Source organism: Rhynchophorus ferrugineus, unplaced genomic scaffold (assembly GCF_030347505.1).
Source record: "Rhynchophorus ferrugineus isolate W39M unplaced genomic scaffold, kcgeb_rfMv2 rfM2, whole genome shotgun sequence".
Classification (NCBI taxonomy): Eukaryota; Metazoa; Arthropoda; class Insecta; order Coleoptera; family Curculionidae; genus Rhynchophorus; species Rhynchophorus ferrugineus.
In genome coordinates this window covers 50,009,676-50,034,251 of record NW_027472581.1, presented here as the reverse complement: position 1 = coordinate 50,034,251, position 24,576 = coordinate 50,009,676, and the positions used below count along the sequence as shown (strand labels likewise).

General features: G+C 29.7%; 1 protein-coding gene across 8 annotated transcripts in view; it reads left to right on the top strand.

The window, feature by feature from the left end:
• Positions 1-24,576, top strand: part of nemy (cytochrome b561 family member no extended memory) — a 127,634-nt gene that overhangs the window by 72,584 nt on the left and 30,474 nt on the right. For 2 of the 8 annotated variants that reach the window (XM_076395850.1, XM_076395849.1), the window contains exon 1: positions 23,231-23,414. The exons of 5 other annotated variants lie outside the window; for them this stretch is intronic. In XM_076395850.1, coding sequence (XP_076251965.1) covers positions 23,338-23,414 — 77 coding nt within the window. In that variant the 5' untranslated portion in view covers positions 23,231-23,337. Of the gene's footprint in view, positions 1-23,230; positions 23,419-24,576 lie in introns of those variants that run through there. One more of the 8 variants, XM_076395853.1, reaches the window with a different exon arrangement.

Sequence of the window (24,576 nt, the reverse complement as noted above, 5' to 3'; positions counted from 1 at the left end):
TGCGAACTTTTCATTCGGAAATCTAATATTAATTGCCGCAAATTCTGTTGGATTAAAATGACGATATCCTTTGAAAATGTAAAATATATAAAGTTTGGTTATTACAAACTTTTTAACTATAACAATTATTTCTCTTCAACAAATAATTTCTTATTTAATTGTAAGATAGATTTAACATTAGCAGTCAATTTAATGTTAAGATTTATTAATGAAAATTATTCAATTATTTGTTCTTTAAAAAGTATCAACAATTATGTAGACCATGAACACTTATTTTGATGATAATATAGCCAATAATCAATAATGGTATCCTGTTTTATCAATAAATTACTTATTTTAGGCTGCCTTTATTTTTGTTATTCTGTCTTATTGTTTTAAATCAATATCACATTTAGTCCTTCTGATAATTGTACATCTACGTTTTATCTCATGTATTTATCTATTTCTGCCATTCTGTCGTTAAATGACGAACTGCCAAACTAACTGCTATCTTCAATGAAATATCGTTATGTACATTAGTTTTGGAAAATACATACTAACGTATTAATTATTAACTAATAAATTATTAACAGAACAATGGTAATTATAAATTATCAAAATGATAAATTAATTTGTAAATTAAAGATATACTAAGCATATCTAATGTAATATGTAAATAATAAAAAATGTACACTAGTCAGGACATATATGTTTAGTAACAGTAATGTCAGTAGTTCTTTTAATTGATTTGATTGCTTAGTTTATTCCAGGAGTATTTTAAAAATCTATAAAATGGTTTTAATTGACCGTAAATTATAAGCATTGGCCATATTGTAAAAATATGCGTGTGACGCAACTTTGCTTAAAAAGCCATATTTGTCATGATCGACTATACAACAAAGTGTTAATGAATCATGGCCCTTTATTCCAATTTAAATTATATGACTATATGACATAAGACATTGCAGCTGATGCATATTAGACAAGCATTGACGAGTAGGGATGCACTCTGTATAGAAACGTTTACACAATTTCTTATAACAAATTCCACATATATGTATGCTAAGTAATAGTTCTATTTTTATGAGTATAACAAGAAATATGGTAGCTCAAAAATTGTTTTTTTAACTTCAGACTTAAATGCTACCAGGAAGTTATTTTTGGCGGATGTATGTATTTTAATCAGCTTCTATCTATTGATGTAAATGCCACATTTCTATGTAAACAACTGCTAAATAATCTAATCTTTAACAATTAGATCGAAATTTTTTGATCATATATCGTTTAAAATTGCATTTTTGACATTCATTACATTTGTTGTTTGATTTTAAGAAATCTGCAGCAGAAGCCTATCAAATATGTTTTGAAACCTATCGCGAAATACAAAACTTATTGGAGAAAAACCCAGCTAAAACTCGCGAAGCTGAGCTGTTCAATAATGAACATCTATAACATTTCTGTGATGTATTGCGACTGGCGATGAAGGATGTACCAAACATTACAATTTACCAGACATATCACCTTCTGATTATCACTTGTTCATATCGATGTAGCAAGATTACACACAGTTTCAAGATGCCGAAGAACTGCGAAAATAAATCGATGATTGGGATCGCTTTCAGACCAACCGCATTCAGAAAGATTGGAAAAAGTTTTTAAAAATTGTAGAAAATATTATTATTAATATATATTGTATGAATTTTCTTAAGAAATGCCTTTTTAAGGTTAGCAAGTGAGTATAATATATCTGTTTAAACAATATTTTACGTGTTATGTTATGTTTTATATATATATATATATATATATATATATATATATATATAAATATATATATATATATATATATATATATATATATATATATATATATATAATATACTATTATATATTATACATATAATATAATATACTATTATATATTATACATATAATATAATATACTATTATATATTATACATATAATATAATATACATATATATATTTACCCATATTTATAACATATTAAATTTGATGTGTTATATTTATATTTTAATTGGCATTAGCTTAAATGTTATTGTCCATATACTTCAGACGTATTGCTATCAGTTACTAAATAATACCATAGTACTTTGGCGACTTAAATTATTTATAACAAAGATATCTTAAAAGTTACTTAAATACTTTTCAGGAGATTTATTCTCCATATCCAGATCCACATGATTATATAGACATATATACATTAAAATATAAAAAAAATAGAACTAGAAAAGAAAGCTATTTATAAAGCTTAAAGAAACGACATATCATAAAGGAAAATAATGGCGCAGGAAAACTTGATATCATTGATAATACTCGTTATATTGTTACATCTTAATAATTTACAAATAAAAGCAAATGTATTTTAAGAAAGAAATTTTATAATTTATATTAACAATTATGGTTTTAACGAGAGCTGAATTAAATTTCGTCATAAATCTTCACGCACAACCGTCACATTATATCCCATTGGAAACAAATTGAAATATTACCCAAGCGTCGCCAAACAAAAACGCATAGGCGCTTTTGCATTCGTAGTGGAGATTATGTCGTCATGCAGCCGTTGATCTCACAAAAGAAATCGAATATAAAAACCGTAAACCGATTCGCATATGCCATTAAAGAGGAGCTTTTGAATTAATGTCGCTTTTAAAAATCGCAACTAAACAGAAGGCCGGATTTCGTTGGCCTGATTCTCAGAAAGTAAAGCAAGGCACTGGTGGTCGTACTTTGAATAAATTTTGGGTCAGTGTATAAGTAAAGACTATTATTTTTTGAGACTTTTTCAATTACAAATTGTTTAAAAAAAAACACCACTACTACAAATGAATAGTAAATTAAATTCTGGGTCGAAAGATATTTATTTAATAAAATGAAAGTGTGACGGTAGAAGGCATTCTTGAAACGTTTTTTTTTTCTAAAAAGAAATATTTTTAATATCATATCTTATTTCTTATTTCTTCAAATATCATCAGGTTATAATAATTTCCTTGAATTAAAATAAATGTTAAATTAAATGTTTAAATTTTTTTGTTTTTTAATTTAAATGTTTTAAATAACTCATGTTTTTTTCGCCAGGCTTAACATATTTTTTATAACCAGTTATATAATATCCCATTATTATTCGTTTTTTCTTTGTTTACAAGTTTTTTTTATTGAACATATCATAACCAAATTGTAATAAACAGAAAATAGCAATATTCGCGTTCTCATATGTTTACATGTTAGCAGAATGAAATAAATAAATCCGATAATGACCTTGACTACTGGTTTCACAAATTGATTTTTTAAAATACTTTTATTTAAAAAATATCGTAATTCAAACTAAAAAAGAAGTCCTGAAATAGAGTATTTTCAAATAAAATTACATATAATTTTTAAAAAAATTAGGGACGCTGAAAATTTACAATTATGTCTTCGTATGAAAGGTGACCCGTCATTCAGCTTTTCAGTAATATTCAAAAGCTGAGTAATTTAAATATTTTTTTAAAATATATTTTAAAGTCTCCTTTTACCAACTATGGGTTTATCTGGACTTGGCCTAAAGTTCAATGTGGGTTCCGAACCACGGTCCTCAGCATTAAGTCTACCGACTGGCGAGTGACCAATTTTAGAAATCATCCCAGAAGACATCCGGTCTTACCCAGCCTGGTTACTGGCGTGACTGGCATCATTTTTCTTGTCGGATTTTACACTCTTGCCTAGAACAATCACAAATTTTAAACAATCACAAACATAAATTTACGACCATGCCCCAGCAGGATTCGAACCCGCGGCTATCGCAACAGTAGGATGACCGTCCTATCGCCTTTACCACTGCGCCACCAAGCCAGCATTTAAATGTTTTAAAAAAATTTATTTCAAGAATAAGAAGTATGGTTTGAGTTTGATTTAGCAGCTTATAAATGTTACAAAATTCTTTTTGACTATTGCTAGTACCTTCATCCGCTAGTTTACATTGAATAATCTACTGAATAGTAATGGTTCTTCAGACTATGGTGTGGTTTTCTAGGCTTGAATACCTAAGCCCAAATTCCAATAATCCACGGCTAAGCAACCAAGTTACTTCAGTTCTCCATTGCTAGCTGTATATATTGAACTGCAAGGTTCTGCTTAAATTCCAGTCGACTGGACTAAGAGATACTTCCACACTTAAGAATTTTAAAAGAATGAATCCGCCGAATAATTCTGCCGATTGCGCCAGTTTAGATTTGTGTAGAGATGAAATCACATTTTTATTTTACTAATACATTAATATTATAAAATTAAGAAGTTGTCACATTTTGTAGAGTAAATAGTACTGGAGATCTTTTCATATTTTAATGTAAATTAAAGCTTAAAATATTGCTAGCATTTGGAAACAACATGTTTAAAGCATGTAACAATTTTACATTTTTATAAGGTTTGTGAATCTATATTTTTCTCAATCTATATTTGGAACAATTATGTATTATTTTTCAAAATATTATTAATTTCTAACCACTACTTTTTTCATTGATACGGTCATTTGATGCTATTCTGATTAAAAGGATTTTTGTGTATCTTCATAAAACCCAGTAAAATCCAGGACTATGAACACAACTAGAGAAGGGGTTTTAACATACACTTATTTAGGTTTTGAAGTAGTTTGTAAAATGTGGCAATAGTATAGTGTTTATAGAATTGTGATGTTACAAAAATAATACGCAAAATGTTCGCTAATATCTTGATATGCATCTAGACCGAGGCCTAACCCATGTTAGCTTCTTTTATATATGCTTCTTTTATACAAATACATACTTACAAAACTAATGCAACTTGGACTTAAAATATATCAAATATATTAGCTCATCGGGCGCAAATACAAGTTATAATACAATACTTAAACTACTTGTTTCTTCAAATGGAAACCAACTATGGGTACTGCTAGTAAGTCCAACGTAGCCGTCATACAACGGTTTCAAGATAAAGTGTTTAGCATAGTCCCATTGTAAATGCTCACTGTAAATCAGTGTTTGTGTTAAGTATTTCGATAAAGTGTTAGTACACCTTAATGTGCTCGTTAGTCAGCTAAATGTGCGGCATGATAGTGCGTAAACTAAAATATTTAACGACATTGACATAATTTTGATGAATATAGCCACAAAAACTGTGCGCTATATCTACATGAAAAATTCCATGTGTGCATAGTTTTCATATTGTACTTATACTTGAAAAACATATACGTCTCCACTTTTTTTGAATATATTTTATTTCAATCAGTGTTATATTATTTGAATATACCAAATGTTATAAATTAATAAAAATCATTCTATATTCTTATATGTTTTTAATGAATATCATTTTTTATATTAAATAATCTAAGAGTATTTTTGTTTGAAGAAAAATATGACTGGAAAATAAATAGATAAAGGAAGACAAAACAATTCCCTCTATGCTTAATGTAATTGATTTCGCGAACTCCATTAAACAAAACGCCAGTTTCTATACCCTAACCATTATGAGAAAAGCATCTCTTATTTAGATCCAATCAGTTCTATAGGGATAATTAACCTTTTGTGGGTCCTATTTGTTCAGACTATTGAATTAAAGGATCAAATTTAATTTCAATGAGCATTCTCTATTTTTGAGTGAACTCTATGCGAAAGTTAATTACTGAATGAGCTTATCTCTATATGTTTATCTGTATATCATATTAATTTTAATATCAATAACATTGACATTGACAAATGTGTAAAATCATGGAATGATCAGCTCAATGCTGAGACAATGTCCAGTCAATCGCCAGTTGATAAGTTTCACAAATTGCCAGAAAACGAATACCTTGAAGGATGTTTGTGAAGGGTAAAGATTATATACATTAAGAATTTACCAATAAAACCGAAATTTACGTTACTTTATTTTTTTTGTAATTTATGAAATGTTTAACTGTACATAATTGATAGTAACAATTGTGGTGTTTAATTCAACCCTTTATTGTTAATAATATTGTCGCCCGAAACTAGAAAATGTCCATTGATATCAAATGTAATCCGTTAATTCATAGCCTTAATAAATAATAAATTCGCAGTAGAGTTAGAATGTATATTTAGAGCGGGTGCTCTGATACTGAAGGTCTAATCAAGCTACCCTAATTAAGCATGTACCTGTCACGAATGTCACACAAATGATCAGCAGATACGGTCTCTCGAACCCTCTCGATGTTTTCTTTCAGAATAGTACTCTGGAGCTAAAACCTCCACTTTATTGAACTTAATCTTGAAGCCAGTATCCATATTGCATATTTCGTTAGTGTTCTTTTATACCTGTATTTATCATCCTTCCAATTTAATATCCAATGTACACTTTACGACACTTATGTAGGAGACCTTATACACATATGTTACCTTTAGCAGATCCTTCTTAGTTTTGGGTTTAGTGAATGTCTGAGACATTTCCTGTGTGGTTTAAATATAACTTTGATATTGTGTTTCTTTAGTATGCGCCCAATACAACCAAAGCAGCGGGGAACTTCTAATAAAATTTTTTCGGTCTTTTACTTTTTATACTAGGTGAGCATCTTTTTACTCATAAAAAGGATCTTTTTATTTAAATATCTTAAACTGTACCATTAAAAAAAAAGATATGTCTGAAACGATTAAGTTCAATCTCTAAGGAATATGGTTCCGATGTAATGAAGAAACCTACTAATTTAAAAAATTGAATGGATGATGATGTGACGTAACTTGAAAATCTATCTATACATGTTGGTTTCCTGTAATCCTTATATCATAGTTGACTATTGTACTTTTGTTGAACTAAAATATGTAAGAAAGGAATCTTGGAATTATTCTCGGTCTCCGCGGTGGTTACGAATTACAAAAATATCATACACATATCTAAACCAATGCGATTAATGGTTGCAAAACATCGACTAGTTTTGGTTAATAAACTACGTCTCAAGTTCAAAGCCTTAATATTTACTTGCTGATCAAATAATTAACGATACATAGGAACTTGTACACATCCTCCAAATATCCCTGCCTTGATGAAATCTAATTAATCGTACAACATTTTACATTTTATCTTTTAATAAGATTTAATTAACATAGGGAACTATTGACTGAAAACAGTCGAAACAGTCGATAGTCGCAAGACAGTCCAATCAGTCGTTAGTCAAAAAACTAGCGACTAAAAATAGTAATTACTATTTTCAGTCAAAAGCACGACTCAGCTGATTTTTACATTCGCAATATCGGACGAAGATGTACGAATAACCTCCCGTTTAAATTGTGAGAGAGGAAACGACGGATATAATTGTAATTGCTTGGAACAGTTCATTTTAAATCAATCCAAAGTGTTAAAAAATTGTCGCGACCATCATTATTTTCTTTTTTTTAATAGCCATGAAGAAAGGAAAAAGAAAACTTATTTATTAGAAATATTTAGTATAAATATTGAATATAGCTTATCATCGAAATTTAACAATTGCTACTATAAAAACTTCAAATACTTTCGAATAGATGGAATTTCTAGAACCTTTCGAATCTAAATCATAGAATAATACATAGACACTCTATAATCTAAATTGAGTTTTCAATTGCGTTCAATTTCAATGCCTTTAAGAATGCTGTTATATTATTGTACAAGATATTATTATTTTCAAGCAAACTGTAATAAAACATAAAATCATGTATATTATGTATAAAGCTATGTAAACATAAATTCGGCACATTATTTTCAAGGTCGCGCCTAGGATGACAGAGCCAGAATGTCGAATGAAACTAGTAAAATCGAAAATAATAACTAAAAGTACATGACTGAAACAGTCGATAGTAAATAGTGATGAAATCAGTCGGACGAAAATAACGACTGAAAGTAGTCGACTGAAATAGTCGATAGTAAAAGCCAGTCAATTACTAAACAGTCGATAGTCAATTTCAGTCACAAGTTCCCAACGCTAGATTTCATATTTACTGTATGACTATAATTGTAAATTTATAAGAGATATTACGAGTTCAACGTTAAAACCGCAAACTGTTATTATTATTAACTAAACTATGTACATTTCTTAAAAAAATTACTATTCAATTTATAGTTATGTAACATTAAATAATAAATAGAGAGATAAATAGATAAAGTAAATATCTAAATCTTCTATATATAAAAAAGTTTTTTGTACATAGTGTAGGTTAGCCGTCAGAGTAGGTCAAAGAGATGAGTTGATGAAATAGCATCAACCGTTAGTGAACTGCGACTCGTTACATGGTAGGCATTTTAATGATGTGGTTACCTTTTCTCTTACCTTTGAAAAATCGAGTTCTATGTTGCAATAAATAATTATCAGTTCCAACTATCCTTTAACCATATTTGTTTTTGATCTTCTAGTTTTAGAAAATTTTCATAAAATAAATAATATATTACTTGACGATATAAGAATTATATTAAGGGGATGTTCCAGTTTAGAAGAAGCATCACTGTTATGTATAGTTTAAGTGAATTTTTTTTATTAATGTTTAAAGAGTACATAAAAGAAAAGAAGTAAAAAAATAAAAAATCCATAAAGTTACAGGTTGATGAAGTGAGGGGGTTTTAAAAAATTAAACTAAAAAATGAAGTTAATTAATTTAATTAACTAGTAGTTTTGAACCAAAAAAATTAAGTTCTTATCATTCAAAGCAAAAAAAAGTTAAAAGAGTGTTTTTCTCCAAATTACGGCTGTTTGGAAAAACAAACAATTTTTTTAATATTTTTTTACGTTTCCGAATTTTTGAAAAATGGTAAATTTTACAAAATAAAACACAATTCTATATCAACAGCTATATATTCGAAAATAATTTAAATTTTGGAGAATCCACTTGAAGGCATACTATTATAAGAAAATATTTAAAAAATATGTTTCGAAATCTAATGAATTTCAAACATCAACTTCAACTAGGGATTTTGATGAAGGACAAACTTATATCTATATAAATGAAGACAAGCAAGTTAATTTGACAGAAAACAAAGAAGATGAAAAGAATATAAAGAAAGACATTTTGCCCCCTCCATATAGTGAATGGGCCACTGTAGGATGACTCATGTGTTTCACCTGAAGCCTTTATTGCGAAGCGCATCCTACTTTAACATAAAAAGTACCTGCATCATAATCGAAGGTCTGGGATCGATAGTAGTCTTAAAATATAAAAAGACTCTACCTTTATAGAACCAGTTTTATATAATGGTATGGTCTTTTTCCATTAATATGTTTTATTTGTTGTTTACTTATTTATTGTACTATTACTTATATATTATTACTTATACATTGTTACTCATATAAGTGTAACTTTTACTCTAAAAAATCCATATATGAAATCAACCAATAAAATATAATCTGAATAATTTAGCTTTACCTCAATAAATAAACCTAATGTCATTATACTCTCCAGTATCTATTAAACTGAAAATCAACGCAAAATATAATCTCAAATCTTCTAGAGCAGGTGCTTTAAGAATTATCGTGGTCGTAACTACTCTTTTTAACTTACGATTACTTGATATTTCAAACACATCTCTAAACAAAAATGCTCCGAGATAAAAAATACAGTTTCTCAAAGGGATTTTTAAGAATAAATATACATTTTAAAAAGTTGGAATATTCTTATAATATTAATGTAAGGATAGTACTTATATAAGATATACATATAGAGAAAAAAAAATATAGGCATGATTAATCAGTACAATTTACCCTTCAGCTAGTAACAAACAGCGGTTAAATATCCAACAAAATATTTTACTGTTAAAAAATATACCTAATTTAATTACGACAACAAAAATGTTTACCAGCTTAGATTTTATTAATATGTTAAAATGAATAAATTCTCTTAAACTAATTAAATCAGTACAATTTACCCTTCAGCTAGTCACACAGCCACAACAGCGGTTAAATATCCAACAAAATATTTTACTGTTAAAATAATATTATATTACATATACTATATAATATTACATAGACTTTGACAATTTATTACGTCATCATAAAATATGAACTGGCAATTTCTTCTTATTCACATCACCGGTCATATTACCGCGAATGTATATCTGAATATATTTAATTATAAACTTCTTACTATTTTAGGGTAAATGATTTGGCTCGGTGAATGGAGGTAAAACGAAATGAAACAGTGGTGTTTATATTATGTGACCGTTATTTATTGGCTATATAAAAAATGTGAAAAATACAAATAATAAAACGGATGGCAGCGGTGTTACCTGGTAACGAGGCTTGGGCAGTCGATGGTGGCACGTCTAAACCAAACGAGGGTTGAGCACTGAATGCCCGAAATACCCTTCAATAACATCCCAGATAAACGTCTCGGGGTTGCCGCCAGCTATTCGTTGTCGGGTTCTAGTTGGCGCTGCTGGCACCCCGCCCGTGTTCAACATCTGGGATTATATTTCTGGGTATTTTGTAGACCCTTATTCCACGATGTAAAATTCGACATGCCTCAAGGTCGCTACAATACTCCCCTGCCAGAAATTTACATAAAATTACTCCAAGCAACAAAAATACAAAAATGTATGAAAAAAATCGACATGCCTCAAGGTCGCTACAATACTCCCCTGCCAGAATTTTACATAAAATTACTCCAAGCAACAAAAATACAAAAATGTATGAAAAAATATCAAATACAAAAAAAATATATACCAAACAAAATGTGCTATGTGAAAAGGACTTTGAAAAATATGGGAAATCGAAACGGTTGTAGTCGGTACGGTCGCGGTCCGGTACGATTGTTGATATCTTCTGGCCCTACAGATACCGTTGCTTGATCGTTACTTTGGCACTTGAATGTGGTCCATCGACGACGTTGAGAACAAGCTATTTTTCGGACAAGGCTCCCGTAATCGACGCTGTGGGAGGATCGATTGTTCGATGACGTGGTAGCTTATTTTCTTCGACGACGAGACGTTGGCAATTCTGGTACCTCGGCGAAGACATGGCGAGTCTACGGTGACTGCAATCGGTACCTAGCTTCTGGAGCTGCTCTGTGACCAATCCGTAGTCACATACGTTACAGTAATTCAGAAAAGACAAATAACGACGGTACCCGACCGAAGCTGCCCAAAGCCTTTCAAATCAAAATGTCTGCCATTATGACGGAGACGGCGAGCGAAGGAAGACATTATGATTTAAACATAGCGCCGAAAGAAATGTTTAGCCGAGACGCTGATGATTAAACAGTGATGTAAAAATATCTATGAGTTCAAAAGATTGTGAAAGAAAATTTTGACAACAAATTTTAAAAAAATAATTGAAAATAATGAAATTAATAGGAATAAAATGAAAAGGAATATTGAAGGTAAAATCGAAAACGAATCGAATTAAAAATATTTAAAATTTTGTAACAAAAAATATAACGGCCACGTAAAATACACCATGTTGCACGTACCCTCCATTCACGAGTTCAAACCCAATTTTGCGAAAGATCACGTCGGGGTCACCACTTTAGGGTAAATGATGTGGCTCGGTGAATGGAGGTAAAACGAAATGAAACAGTAGTGTTTACATTATGTGAACGTGAACGTGATTACGTGAACACTTAATAAAGACATTTGTATATTATTAATGGATGTTAGGTGTACCTCCCTAAGGTGGTATTATTTTGTCATTTCCAAATGCTATGCTTAAAACAAATCTTATACATTTCTCTCCCAGATCGTGTGTGAAATAAAGTCACCCGTTTAAGATGCAACAATCAATGCACAGTTGAGAACCAAATTCAGAGATGCAGATTAAAATGATTTAGGCATATCTGTCAAATGAAAAGTTAACTAATTCGTCTCAGATAGTGTTTTGTGGCGAAATCAACCTTTTAGGTAAAAGACGTAGCTAATAGCAAATTAATATTAGCTACTATTAGCAAAACTTTACTATTACAAAAATTAATATAATAGAAAGAGGGGGTAAAAAACATTGGCCAAGGTCAAAACTGTTGCGGCCAATCACCAACTGTAACGAGATTTAGTGAAGAATATTCGAAGTCCTGCGGCACCAACTCTGAGATTGATTTTAATCTGACAGGATCTTATCATTTTTGTGATCTTTCAATTGGGAGACATGAAATTCGGCTTCGACGAAATATCAGCCGATAGCAGAAATACAAATGGAAGAGTTTACATTATGGTAAACTGTACTCAATCTAATCCAGTCATGAATTCACTCAACATTCCCAGGGGAATCGAAGTTGAAGCAGAAGCTAATGACATCATGTAATCCCAAGAGCCAATCCAAAGAAAATATATAACACTGCTGCTGAATTATATTAAATCATTTTTATTTTGACTAATGAACTCTATTTAGAGCTAAAATATAATCATAGAAGCCAGACGTTACTTTTGAAACAATCTAATAATAAAAGTAAGTAAAAAATTAATAGAATAATTATTCAACTCGTGTTCGTCGCCGTCATATTATGGAGTTGTCGTAAAATTTAGCGGTAAAATTAAAACCCGAGGTCTTTAATTTATCTTCATTAATGCAATTAAGCCATCTGTTTAGTCAAAGCGCAGACGAAAGCGGAAAACGCAGCGTTTCTGTATTGTTATCTCCTTTCTTTTCGCGGGCGTAACTGCTATTAATATATCATCGTTAACTTTTTTTGTAGAGCTATTCTAAGCTTTATGCTAATTATAACACATATTCAATACTTTTGCCTTTTGTTTGAGGAATATTTGCAATATATTATAATTAATTATGAACTTATTTAATTAATTATAAGTACGCAATTTTCTGATAAATACTCTTGTATTTCATTAATCGCATTTCATTTTGTTCAGTTGACGTAGGTAGACAACTGAAGTAAACATTGTCATTTCGTTTTAGAAGCAGGATCCTAAATGGCATTTTCAGTCAAATCGGCTGTTAGCATTTGCCCTCTTTTTGCAAACAAATGATTCATAAATTATTAAGCTCTTTGAAAATTCTCTGCGATATTAAAATGGGTTTTCGTTCAGTAAGTCCTGCAACATTTTTGGTTCTCTAGGCTGTTATTTGCCATTGGCATCTGGTTATTTACCATGTTTAAATAAATAAAACCAAAAACAACAATTGGTATATGACAGAACAGCATTAACATAAGCTTTTAAAAGTAGTTTAGATAGGCTTCCGAAATAGAATTCTTCAAATCAAACAACAAAAATAATGAATGCCGAATATTCAATTTTGGGTATATATGTCTTAATACACTGATTTATTCATATTTATTTCCATTATTGTCATTATTATAAGTTAAAAACATGGAATGTAACAGCTAGGTTAAATTGATTAACACCTCTACATTGATAAACATTTTCATCAATAGATATCGCCGATCGAATTACATAAAAACACCTAGTATTTTACCATTTGAGAAGTCAGCTGCTTTTCTTATACATTCATAATCATCATCAACTCGTGGATGGCGTTTGGGAAGAGTGTTTTACTTCTCAACGAATATGTTGTTGATGTTGCAGGACTTCAAATATTATTTTCTAGGCATCTCGTCACAGTTGACGATCGGCTGCAATTTTTCAGACCTCTGATAATGTTAGTGTCCAATTTTTTAGGTTGTTTTCTATTATCTTCATCCGTGTCTTTTTTAGAGCTGTTCGTTGAGTCTTCCACCCAAAAGGTCGATTTCGCGAAGTCTGTGATGAATTCATTACCTTTCATTCGACAGACATCTCCATTGTTCCTCAATTGTATACTGATTGTCACATCTTAAACGAATGATTTAATTTCTAACACTATCTTGGAAATGTCTAGAAGAGAATGTCTAGAATTTGCCTTAAACCTTATAAATTGCGGATATTGGATTTGTTCTCATTTGATTTTTACCAATATATAGCGTACATCTAAAGCTCAAAGGTTATTAAAGTAATATAAAAAACATATACAATGAAATGCCAAACATATCATTAACCACATCATGAAAATGTCCATTCCTTGTTATAGTATAAATGTAATACATATAAATTTTATTTTTTAATACCATTTGAAATAGTTGCATTTAATCAATATTGTAAAAAAAATCAATAAAATTAAAAAGCTTTGAGCTTTTTAAATTGTAATCAATTATAGTTGAATTTTTTAAGAATTTTGTTTGGTTGGAGTTTTTGTTTATAGGCTAAAATATTTATTTTCAAATTTATCGAGAGACCAGAGCATGTGATCTACTATACCCCAATCGCTACATTTAAAACTTTAAAAGAAATATTCACAGGTTTTTATCGATTTTATGAATCTTATTATGACAACAGTTTCCTCTAAATTAAATGTTGTCTTGTTCGTTTAGATCTAATAAAAATAATATTTAATAAAATGACAATTAAAAAGTAAAGGCTGATTACATGAATATAGTTACAGAAGGATTCGATACGATATAGCATCAGCTACACCATTATTTGCGCTCAGTGGATACTTCCTTAAATGGAAGTCTACGGTAGCAATCCAACCAATTTATCCTCATTTTAGTGACAAAATAATTATACTCGAATCTTCCCCGCTTAATTCTTTATTAAGTTAGTGTTTCGTCGTAAAATGCCACTAGAAATGTGTGGGTGGTTGTTTATTGTTATTGAGTTGGATCTGGTGGTGCCTCTTTATTACTATAAATGTTAATGTTTTCTTTCAGAATAGATTGTGGGAACTGAATCAGAGAATTGTTATGCGTTAAATATCTTCGCTTTGGGTGAATTTGATTTTTTTGTTTCAATTGTGCCATCGACTATTTCTAAAACAAGAAATAAACGAAAAAAGGGGAATATATAATACATTTGTATCTCAAAAATATGTTATAAATGTTTTTAACTATTATTAACTAAATCACAGGATTCATAGGATTCCGTATCAACCTGTTTTTATGTACGATGTGTTGCGATTTTATTAAGACCATGAAGAATAAAATTTACGTTATATAAATATATTAATTACTTAACTAGTGTAGAATGAGGAACATGATAACATCTGTATTAAATAATAATATGTTGTAAAATATATTTGAATATGTCAAATCAATAAATAATAATTTAGCGACATTATCAATAATTATTACTTAATAAAATCACAGCTTGATAAGTATTTATGCTATGCCTACTAGATTTTAATTTTTAATGAAAACTATTACAGAAAAGTAATATTTTTGGTGTTGATACATAATTTTGCCATTATATAAGCATTTTATTTAGTTAAATAATTATTGATTCATACAAAATCTATACTTATGTAGATCGCCTCAGGGTAATTTTTCATCATGACAATGCTCTAATACAGGCCTTAATACTTGGGAATATACCTTAAAACCATCTTCATCATTCATTACTGTGTTCTTACAATTGGATGTGTTTTTAAGACATCAAATTGGAATATTGAAACAAATTAGATAAGGAATGCTAATAATATAAGCAAATTTTTATGACTGATAAGCTTTGAATCCACAATAAGATAACTTAATAAAATTACTATAATAAATAATATGATAACTACTATGATACTAAAAATTACTATGATAACTTATTAAAAATATATTTATAACAATACAAATAAAATAAATGTTAGATCAAAGTGGACAAAAAGCCAAGTTTATTTATAATGCAAATAATTTTCCCTACATATAACTGCTAATGAAGAATTATAATTGTTTAAAATATGTCCTTATCCCCATAAGTATCAAAACGTTTATCATTTCAATTACATCATCTTCAAATTCTAAACGAAAAGAAAATAAGGAAAGTATAAGAAGGTCTAAAAACCCTCAAAATTAATATATATGAATGTTTGAATATAATTATATACAATAAATAAAACATTACCATTAATTAGTGAACTAATTCAAAAGAATATTTGACCATTTAAATGAGGTATACAGTAACAAACGCCTTGAGCTAAAAGGCCTGTCTGAAAGCAATCTGACAACCTCAGCTGGCCTTAAACTTCGTCTTTTTTCAAACTGCATCCTGCTATTCTTTTGCTCAACGCGCTCTGCTCTTAAACTAGTTTCAAATGACCTGGCTCGCCTCCTTCAAAGGGAATATCGAATCCGTGACGCGTAATTATTACCGTCCGGGCTCGTAAAACGACGAAGAGATAGAAACTGGCGGATACTTGGGGTACCACCAACTTTTATGTTGGTTATTAAATATAATGGACCGCGGAGGCAAAGCAGAAAAAATACTTTCCTTCTATGGAACGAATTCGGTTTGCGCAATGAACTTGAACGCTTGAGATTTACTTAAAAATCTTTGATTTAATACATGAATTTTTTTTAAGTGTCGTAAGGAGAACGCTATTGCTTGTTATAAATATTATAAGAGCATTCCTATGATGTTCGATAATGTTTACAATCGTTGTCATTGTGTCATACATGACACATGATACATGTTTGAATTATATTTGGAATTAAATATCATAAACTACTTTTTTTAATAACATTTCAAGAAACAGTTCAGCAAATTGACCTTCGAAATCTCACGATCTAATGTTATTTTATGTATATGTAAAATACTGCTAATCTGGTGTTAAATCATCGTCATTACCCTCCATATAATAGACATTTTATCTGAAACAAATAATATTATTAAGAAGTAGACACAATAACGCAAACTTCGGAACAATTACTATAAGGAACAATCCTGTCCTCTCCAAACATGATCAGGATCAAAGCTAATGTTCCAGTTATAACGCCTAATAGAAGGAGGAATTCCATATTCCATGTAAAAACCACAAAAAACTTCGGATACTGATGCTAAGACCGGTCAAATTACTGACTCAAATTGCCTGAAAGTACTTCGAAAATTAAATCAAAATTTTCATGCAATAACTCTTGTCAATTCATTGTCTTCAACTTTTATACCCTTCATTGTCGATGACATCAACATCACCAAGTTTAAATTAAATAACTCGCATACGATAAAGCAGAATCAACATACATTTCTAAAAGTATTTGATGGTCAGCAAAAGATTTCTTGAAATCAAACAATGAAAGTAAAGAAAGTCGCAAATTAAATTTTGAGCATTATGACTGAAGACACATTTTACATAGTTACATGTCAAAACCATCGAATTTACTAGTTGTCTACAGTAATACCATACATTTTTACCAATATATATCGCTGATCAAAATATAAGCAACCACCTAATACTATTAAACAATTACGAAACATTTATATTAATATTTTTTCTATATTTTATTTCAATATTCATTATATAATCAAATTATTTATTTGTATACCTAAAAGCTTAAAAGCACGTGCTTAAAATTATATATATTTTTAGGTCAATATTTTAGTCAATTATTTATCGGTAAACTATATAAAGAGAAAGAGGAAATGAAACTTGGTAAAAGGTTCAACGATCTCTCCAGCTAAGGTTTGTGAAAGAGATTATATAAGACGCCTGAGGCAAATTGTAATTTTTGATCGAGAACTTCGAACGAAGATCGTTTTTATCCATCGATGAGAAGAGAAAATCAACGTTTATGTTCATTGTAAATTTGGATTTCAAAAATATTAGTATTATTTTTCTTTTTTCAATAAAATAGAATAATTAATATATTCATTAGATAGCTTTTCATTAAATATTTTTAATAGCTTTATTTTAAATGTTTAATTAATAAATGAAAAGGTACCGTCCACACAACTGGTATGTTATTTTATTTAAATGTTGGAAATGAATGATCATTATGGACTAGCAGATTTGAAGTAATGTACTGTAAGTAATGTAATTACAAGTCAGTGTACTCCAATGGACTTATCAATCAGCTAAATGTGTAGATTAAAACGTTTACTACCATGTGATTGAGACTTTGGAACAATATTTAAAATAAAATATTTCACACAATTTTTCACTTATTGAAGTGGTCTTCTATATACATGTATATTTTATAATTATCATTAAGAAATACTTATTGTTTATAGGGCAGATTGTTAGAACACTAAACATAAAAGAAAATACTTGAAAATCAAAAAAGGAACTCAATAACATATACCCGTTAAATAACAAAATTAACCAGCTATTAGGTAAGCGTATAGAATGTGAATAAAAAGTAAATTTGGGTGATTTTCTTGTTACATTTCATATTGCGTTGGAATGTAGCGAAATCGCTAATGATCCCAAGGACTCCTTAACTATTCGCTTTATTGGTGCAGTTACTGCTTATTAACTACTGTGTTTAAAATGAATGTAAAAGAAGTTACTGTGCTAGTAATTCGAGAAGGTTGGGTCGCTGGCAGTGATATGGAATTCCCGACAATAATTTGATGTCCGAAAGCTTAACAGACATGTTAAATCGTCAGTGTCTTAGCTTTTAATGGTCACGGCTTTTAATCACCTTTGAAGAAACAACTTTTTAATTCTTTAATTTATTCTTCAATAGTCGAAGTGATCATAAGAACAAATAATTTAAGAATATGGGGAGTAGATTATCATAATTACTTGATCTAATTTCTGTGACGATCATTTTTTATATCCTCGATTTATTCTGCATACTCATACCTGCCTCTTCGTACAGATTTGGCTTTCAAGATCGTTCTTTTGTTTTGAGTTGAACGCTGAATCTACTGACGACATGTTCTTCAACTAATAAAATAACGGACCTACGGTATTTCTGAGAATTCCATAAGCTTCAAGTTCAAATTTCGTGTAATACTCAGTAGATGCTTATGTAGAGACAGAAAATTAAAAACTAAAGTCTCTTGTAAATTTCGAAAATGTAGCTTCAAAACTAATTTTTTTTTAGCTGACATCAATTTGAAATCATGTTGATCAATACAATTAATTTCCACTACTATGCTATCTCATCGTCACCAACAGGAAAAAGGAAAGGCAAGTTGTACATCTTGTAGATTTGTCAACAAATATTCCGTGCAATACTGACACATTTATTAAGTATAAATATTCAGCTTCAGATCACACAAAATGTAGGAAATGATTGTCGTGTGCGGTTCAGCACTTTTAACACACTTTTCAGAATCTGGACAAAATTATTAATTTAACTGGAAAATTATTCATTTTTAACATAATAAATATCAGTTTTCTAATATTAATTTAACTGACAAATCAATGTATTGAATAATAATCAATTAATATCCCTGTTATTCCCTAATTGTTCAAATTTAGTAAACAACTGTCATATGCCACAATTTTCTATATATATATATATATATATATATATATATATATATATATATATATATATATATATATATATATATATATATATATATATATATATATATATATATATTTATTTAATATTTTTTTTATATAGAATTTTCAATTATCTTACAGGTATCAACACTATATATTATGGTATTTTACTGTTTTCTATTTAGTTTTAGTTTTAGTTTAGTCATTATTTCTACTAATAATTCAATACTTTACTATTAGTAGTATGATTACATTTGTATAATATATTAGTCTTCGATTTTATCATATATTTATTATAGGGAAAATATTATATGGATTTCTTATTCGATTTATATATGTATCTCAAATAAATGAATTTCTATTTGTCCAGGCCTATGTTTCATTAAAGTATAAAAGAAAATGGGGAAAATTGAAAAGAAGAAAAATCTCAGTAATCAGATACTTCTATTAGAGTGGGGTCCGGCAAAGATAACCAAGAAAATTTCCGAAAAATTCGTTTATAATTCAGGTGCTCTCCGAGATAATACCGGTGCAAAAGGTTTTTCCTGTGCTTTATGTTAGAAATTAAATTTGTCAGGTTGTGATTAAAGTTTGAATTAATAAATTTTAGGCCGTATAATTTAATCACGTTGTACGAAATTGGTTTTTACAGCGTATTATTTCATGCTTAATTTTCACAAAAATGTATGTGTTATTTCATTTCATATGAATTAATTCCAATTAAATAAATGACATGGCATTATTTTTCGGTGGTTGTAACAGATTTCACTATTAGTAAGCAATATTATAATTTGATACATATGTCATTTTATTATACTGAAATTAACCTTATAACTAAATAAATTATATTCCGCCAAAACAAACAGCCCTTGATATTTATAGTGATTTTTTCAAAATATCAAATTTTATGCCTCAAAAAGCATTTGCGACATGCATTACTTTTTTTCTTGCTTTATCAAGGCAAAACGCCGCTGAATGCCATTATTTGCTGGCAGAGACCTTCGGTGAGAAGTAAGAAAACTAAAATAATAACATATGAAACGTGGTTTCGACAATTCAAATATGGTGATTTCCAAAGCAAAGAATGTCATAGTACGCCGAAAGATGAGAAATTGCTGAGGTTATTAGATGAATACTCAACGCAAGCTCAAAAAAAATTGCCATAAAAGTTGAATGTGAGCCTAATCAAAATTTGTGAAGGATCACAAGCGATAGGAAAGATCCAAAAGATGGGAAGATGGGGATCACATGAATAGTTGTGAAATTCACTCATTCATTTCGACTTCATTGTTTGATTTCGATTTTATCGTGCAGTCCTTTGTCCGTTATATGAGCATTGCTAATGTAATGAAGAACTTTATTTTGTCATCATTTGCAGTCCATAAGTTCAAATTGGGTTTATAACTGATTGATGAAGTAATCTCTTTGATTTTAGGCGAAGTTGGGGGAAATATCTTACCACTTACCAGTAAAGTTCTTTAATTTTAAGTCTGCCTTTTATCTAAGGTGATGTAGCATTCCAAATGCACCACCTTAAGACTACCTTGTATAACTTAGGAATGCGAATCTAAAGCACCGCCGTTATTTATGAAATTATAGAGTTGTATTACTGAAATTCCCTTGCATATTTATTTAGGGAAGTACTATCCACAACAGGTCCATATTTCGGGTAAAAGGCCGATGTGATAAAATTCGGCCATTGACCTAATTAATAAATGAGAATTGTAAAGATAATTCAAAGAACCAATATCTAGAGAATAGGTAGGTGGTATCGGATATATAATTTTAGCGTTTCAAGTTAAGTTTTAAACTCTTAAGCCCCACACAGGTGGGCATATTTAACAAGATTGGTACTTACTCATGCCATTATTTCAATAGCAGCTATGTTCTCACCCATGTCCCACTTAAATACATAAACTGCCGCAAATTCGACTCGAAAAAAAAAGTCATATCTAACTTAGATGTGTATCACTTATATCTAATTCGCAAATATTATTATGAGAGATTGTGGACAAATGTTTAGTCTTAACATATCAAATTCCCATTCGCTATATTGAGTAATCAACAGTAAACTGTTTATTAGCAATATGACCAAATTATATTTTTTTCAGACTACAAAACATACAAACTACAATTATAGCTAGTGAAGCCATCTTCAAATTTATCAATTAATTATAAGTAAGTTGTTAAAGGCAGATAAATGTTACTCTCTAATAAAAACTTTAAATAGATTAAGCTTCATAGCGGGAAAACTAGAGGGCGATATCGTTTGCTTTTTGACCAACCACCAGTAATGTTTATTCAAATAGAGTCAAGGTGAATTATTTTATTGTGTATTTAAACTATACGAACATTTTGTTAACAGAATAATGGCTTAGTTAAAGCTGATTACCGCAAGCCGAAATGGACGCATTTATATACAAGAGTCAATAAAATAGTTTTAAATTTTTAATGTATTTGACCTAGACCCAATCAGAATGTTGTAAGCGGGAGCTACCCGATGCGTTTTGTAGCTTAAACTTTCGAAGTGGCAAACATGTATGTAAAAGTAGGCAAGTTTATCAGAAAAATATTCTACAGATCAATATTGTTATTTTGCCATTGTCTATCATCAACATTTAATGAATTATTTGTTAAATCATAGTTCTGCAGAGTAACATTCAAGCATTCGAACCGCATAACAAGGCATCAAATAATATTTTTTTAAGTTAAATAATATAAAATAATTTAATATTTCAAACAAATAAAACCAGCAATCAAACTAAATAATATAGCACAAACACAATAAATAAAAATCTGACAATGGTGTCCAATCATCATTATTAAACAGCCAATGTACGTCATATATGGCATCCAATATACTGTCAAATAAAATTAGTAAAACTGTTAAATTCGTCTTAAACTCGAAGCTGTTTTTTCCTTCCAATTGTACCCTAGCTAAAAGGAGACCGAATGCTGTTGAATGTCTCATGCGTCGTCAACATAAAATTCGGTTTGTGTTGGTACTGCTATATGCTTGGTATACCCTGTTGTCAAATATCTACAAAATTCTTTAAAATATTTGTGATAATAATTAGGGTTACAAACCAGCATTGCACATGCAACATTGAACATGCTGACGTCATAAATTTGATGAAGTACATTGATTGCTTTATTGTCTATAGATAATTATCATGACAGATATTTTTAATTTAAGATTATATATTATATTACTGACAATAGCGATAACTAATCGCTGCTAAGTGAAATATGGTATGTGCACGCAGTACGGAGAGACTTGGGCCATAAAAACGCCCAAATGCTACTATAGTGGACGTGCAATGGGATTAATGGATGAGAAAAGCACGAGTTGACCAGAGTTAGCGAAGTATGATTAGATAATTAATTTTTGAGTGATATTTCAGTGACCGTATCTACACTAATATTTAGTGCAGATGCAACACGTTGAAAAATATTTTCAATAAAAAACGCAGTAAATTAATAACTAACAGTAAAATGCTTACCACTCACCTCGTTCCTGTTCAAAATAAATGATTCGAGATGTAATCTGTTCTGTCTGGCTTCGGAATTTTTAATCAGAGTAATAATGAGCAGCGATTTGAAATATATCCAAACATCAACGCTTTAAAACAACGTTTACCGGTTTATAACGTCTTATCTCTATTGTTATCTTATCACTACGAAACTAGCGAAAAATTCCCATGTCCTCGATATCAAATGGAGTTACGAAGTAATCCAAGACTTCGCCTTCAAGAAATTCAATCACAGTAACATGGAAGCAGTACTGGGCAACGCGCAGGAAATCAGAAGACTGTTAATTTTAGATTAAGTAGCGTAATTTATTCTTAATTTAGGAATCTTGTGTATTGATAATTAATAACTAAAAATACATGCCCGAAAATATTTTTAACTAAAGCTACTTTATTGCATTTGGATCAAATAGAAACTAAAACTAAGCAATTAAAAGTAAGTACTGACTTTCAACAAGCGATCGCGTTATTTTTATAAAAATAAACTGTTACATGCTCGCTCTCTATACGTTTCAATGTGTGACCTCACATCAGAAAATGCTAATTCCATTTTATTTAGCGCTACGAAGCCGAAGCCAGTCTATTATTATTCACGAGATATTAAAGAGCGTATATCGATGATTGTTTAGAAGTGGTTGCTTTCAAACTAAGAAAATTAATTTCTCTCAAGCCGTTCTGTTCGAGTAAATATGTGTATAGCGTTGTTCTGCATGAAGGGAACGAACACGATTACAGTTTACAAACGCTGTCCTTGTCCCAATCATGAGTAGGTAGATATTATTTTAGAAAAAGATACATAACTAACCTCCAAATGTATTGCTGTATGCGCCTGTTTGCTTCTGGTACGCTTTAGACTAACTACTAGATTTTATTAAATTTCTCGTGTATATTGATGTAATTGATGAATTATTATGAAAGTAACAAGCAATAAATGTTAAGAAACTTTCGTGGCTCTTCGCATGATTTCATAACGTCATATTTAATGGAAAACAAAGTTACGATCTTTTTGAATTGAATTTCGAATTAGGCTTTTTTCTTTATTTTGATCCATAATTGACGCGTAATATACACTTCAGTATCTAAAATAAACAGCATGATGTAATTGAATGTTCTACAAATTGCAATTAACATAGGTATGTTCGTCTCATAATAATAGGTAACAAAACCATGAAACACGCAGTTACCTTTCAAATAATTGCTAGGCTAATTTTATTGCTGAATTAAGCATTGAACACTTAAATTTACATTGCATATAGTTAAGTAATTTAAATTTTTTGAATATGTATTTGGTTAGATAAGTAAGTTAAAGATGTATTACCGTAATTTGTATTGAATTACTATTTTTAACGTAATGAAATTTTTGATACTTTAAAATTAACAAAGTTTCACGTCTGTTCCTCATCTCAGTCAATATTTTTTTCTTTTCTTTTATTATTTTTATATTATGTTAGTACTACTCGTTGTCAACTAACCTATTACCGTAATTTTTTAAATGTTTTCTATTGAATGCATCTCACTACACTACACTATACAAGATCAAATTATTTGATTCTTTTGAGTCTGTGTCCTGTTCTGGTGTTATCCAAGAGTAGTATATATCTTTCGTCATATCTCCTTGATATTCTCTTAATTTGATAGTAGGCAGAAGGTCTCGGTGTAAATAATCAGTCCTATAGCATAATTTTTCCGACGCCAATAATATAATTTTGAAAGGTAATAATGCCCTTCATTCAACATTAACGAAAAGTTAATGAAACATGTAAAACTGCCCTCTGAAAATCTAGTAACTTTTCCTTTTCCTCGTTCCTATCTGCTGAAATTAAAGATGTTGGTTCGTCTGTTTCAAATTAATTTGTGACGAAACACATGTTTCAATGTAAGTTTCAATTTTTAAATATCTCAATTGATTTGGTCTGAAATAAATATTT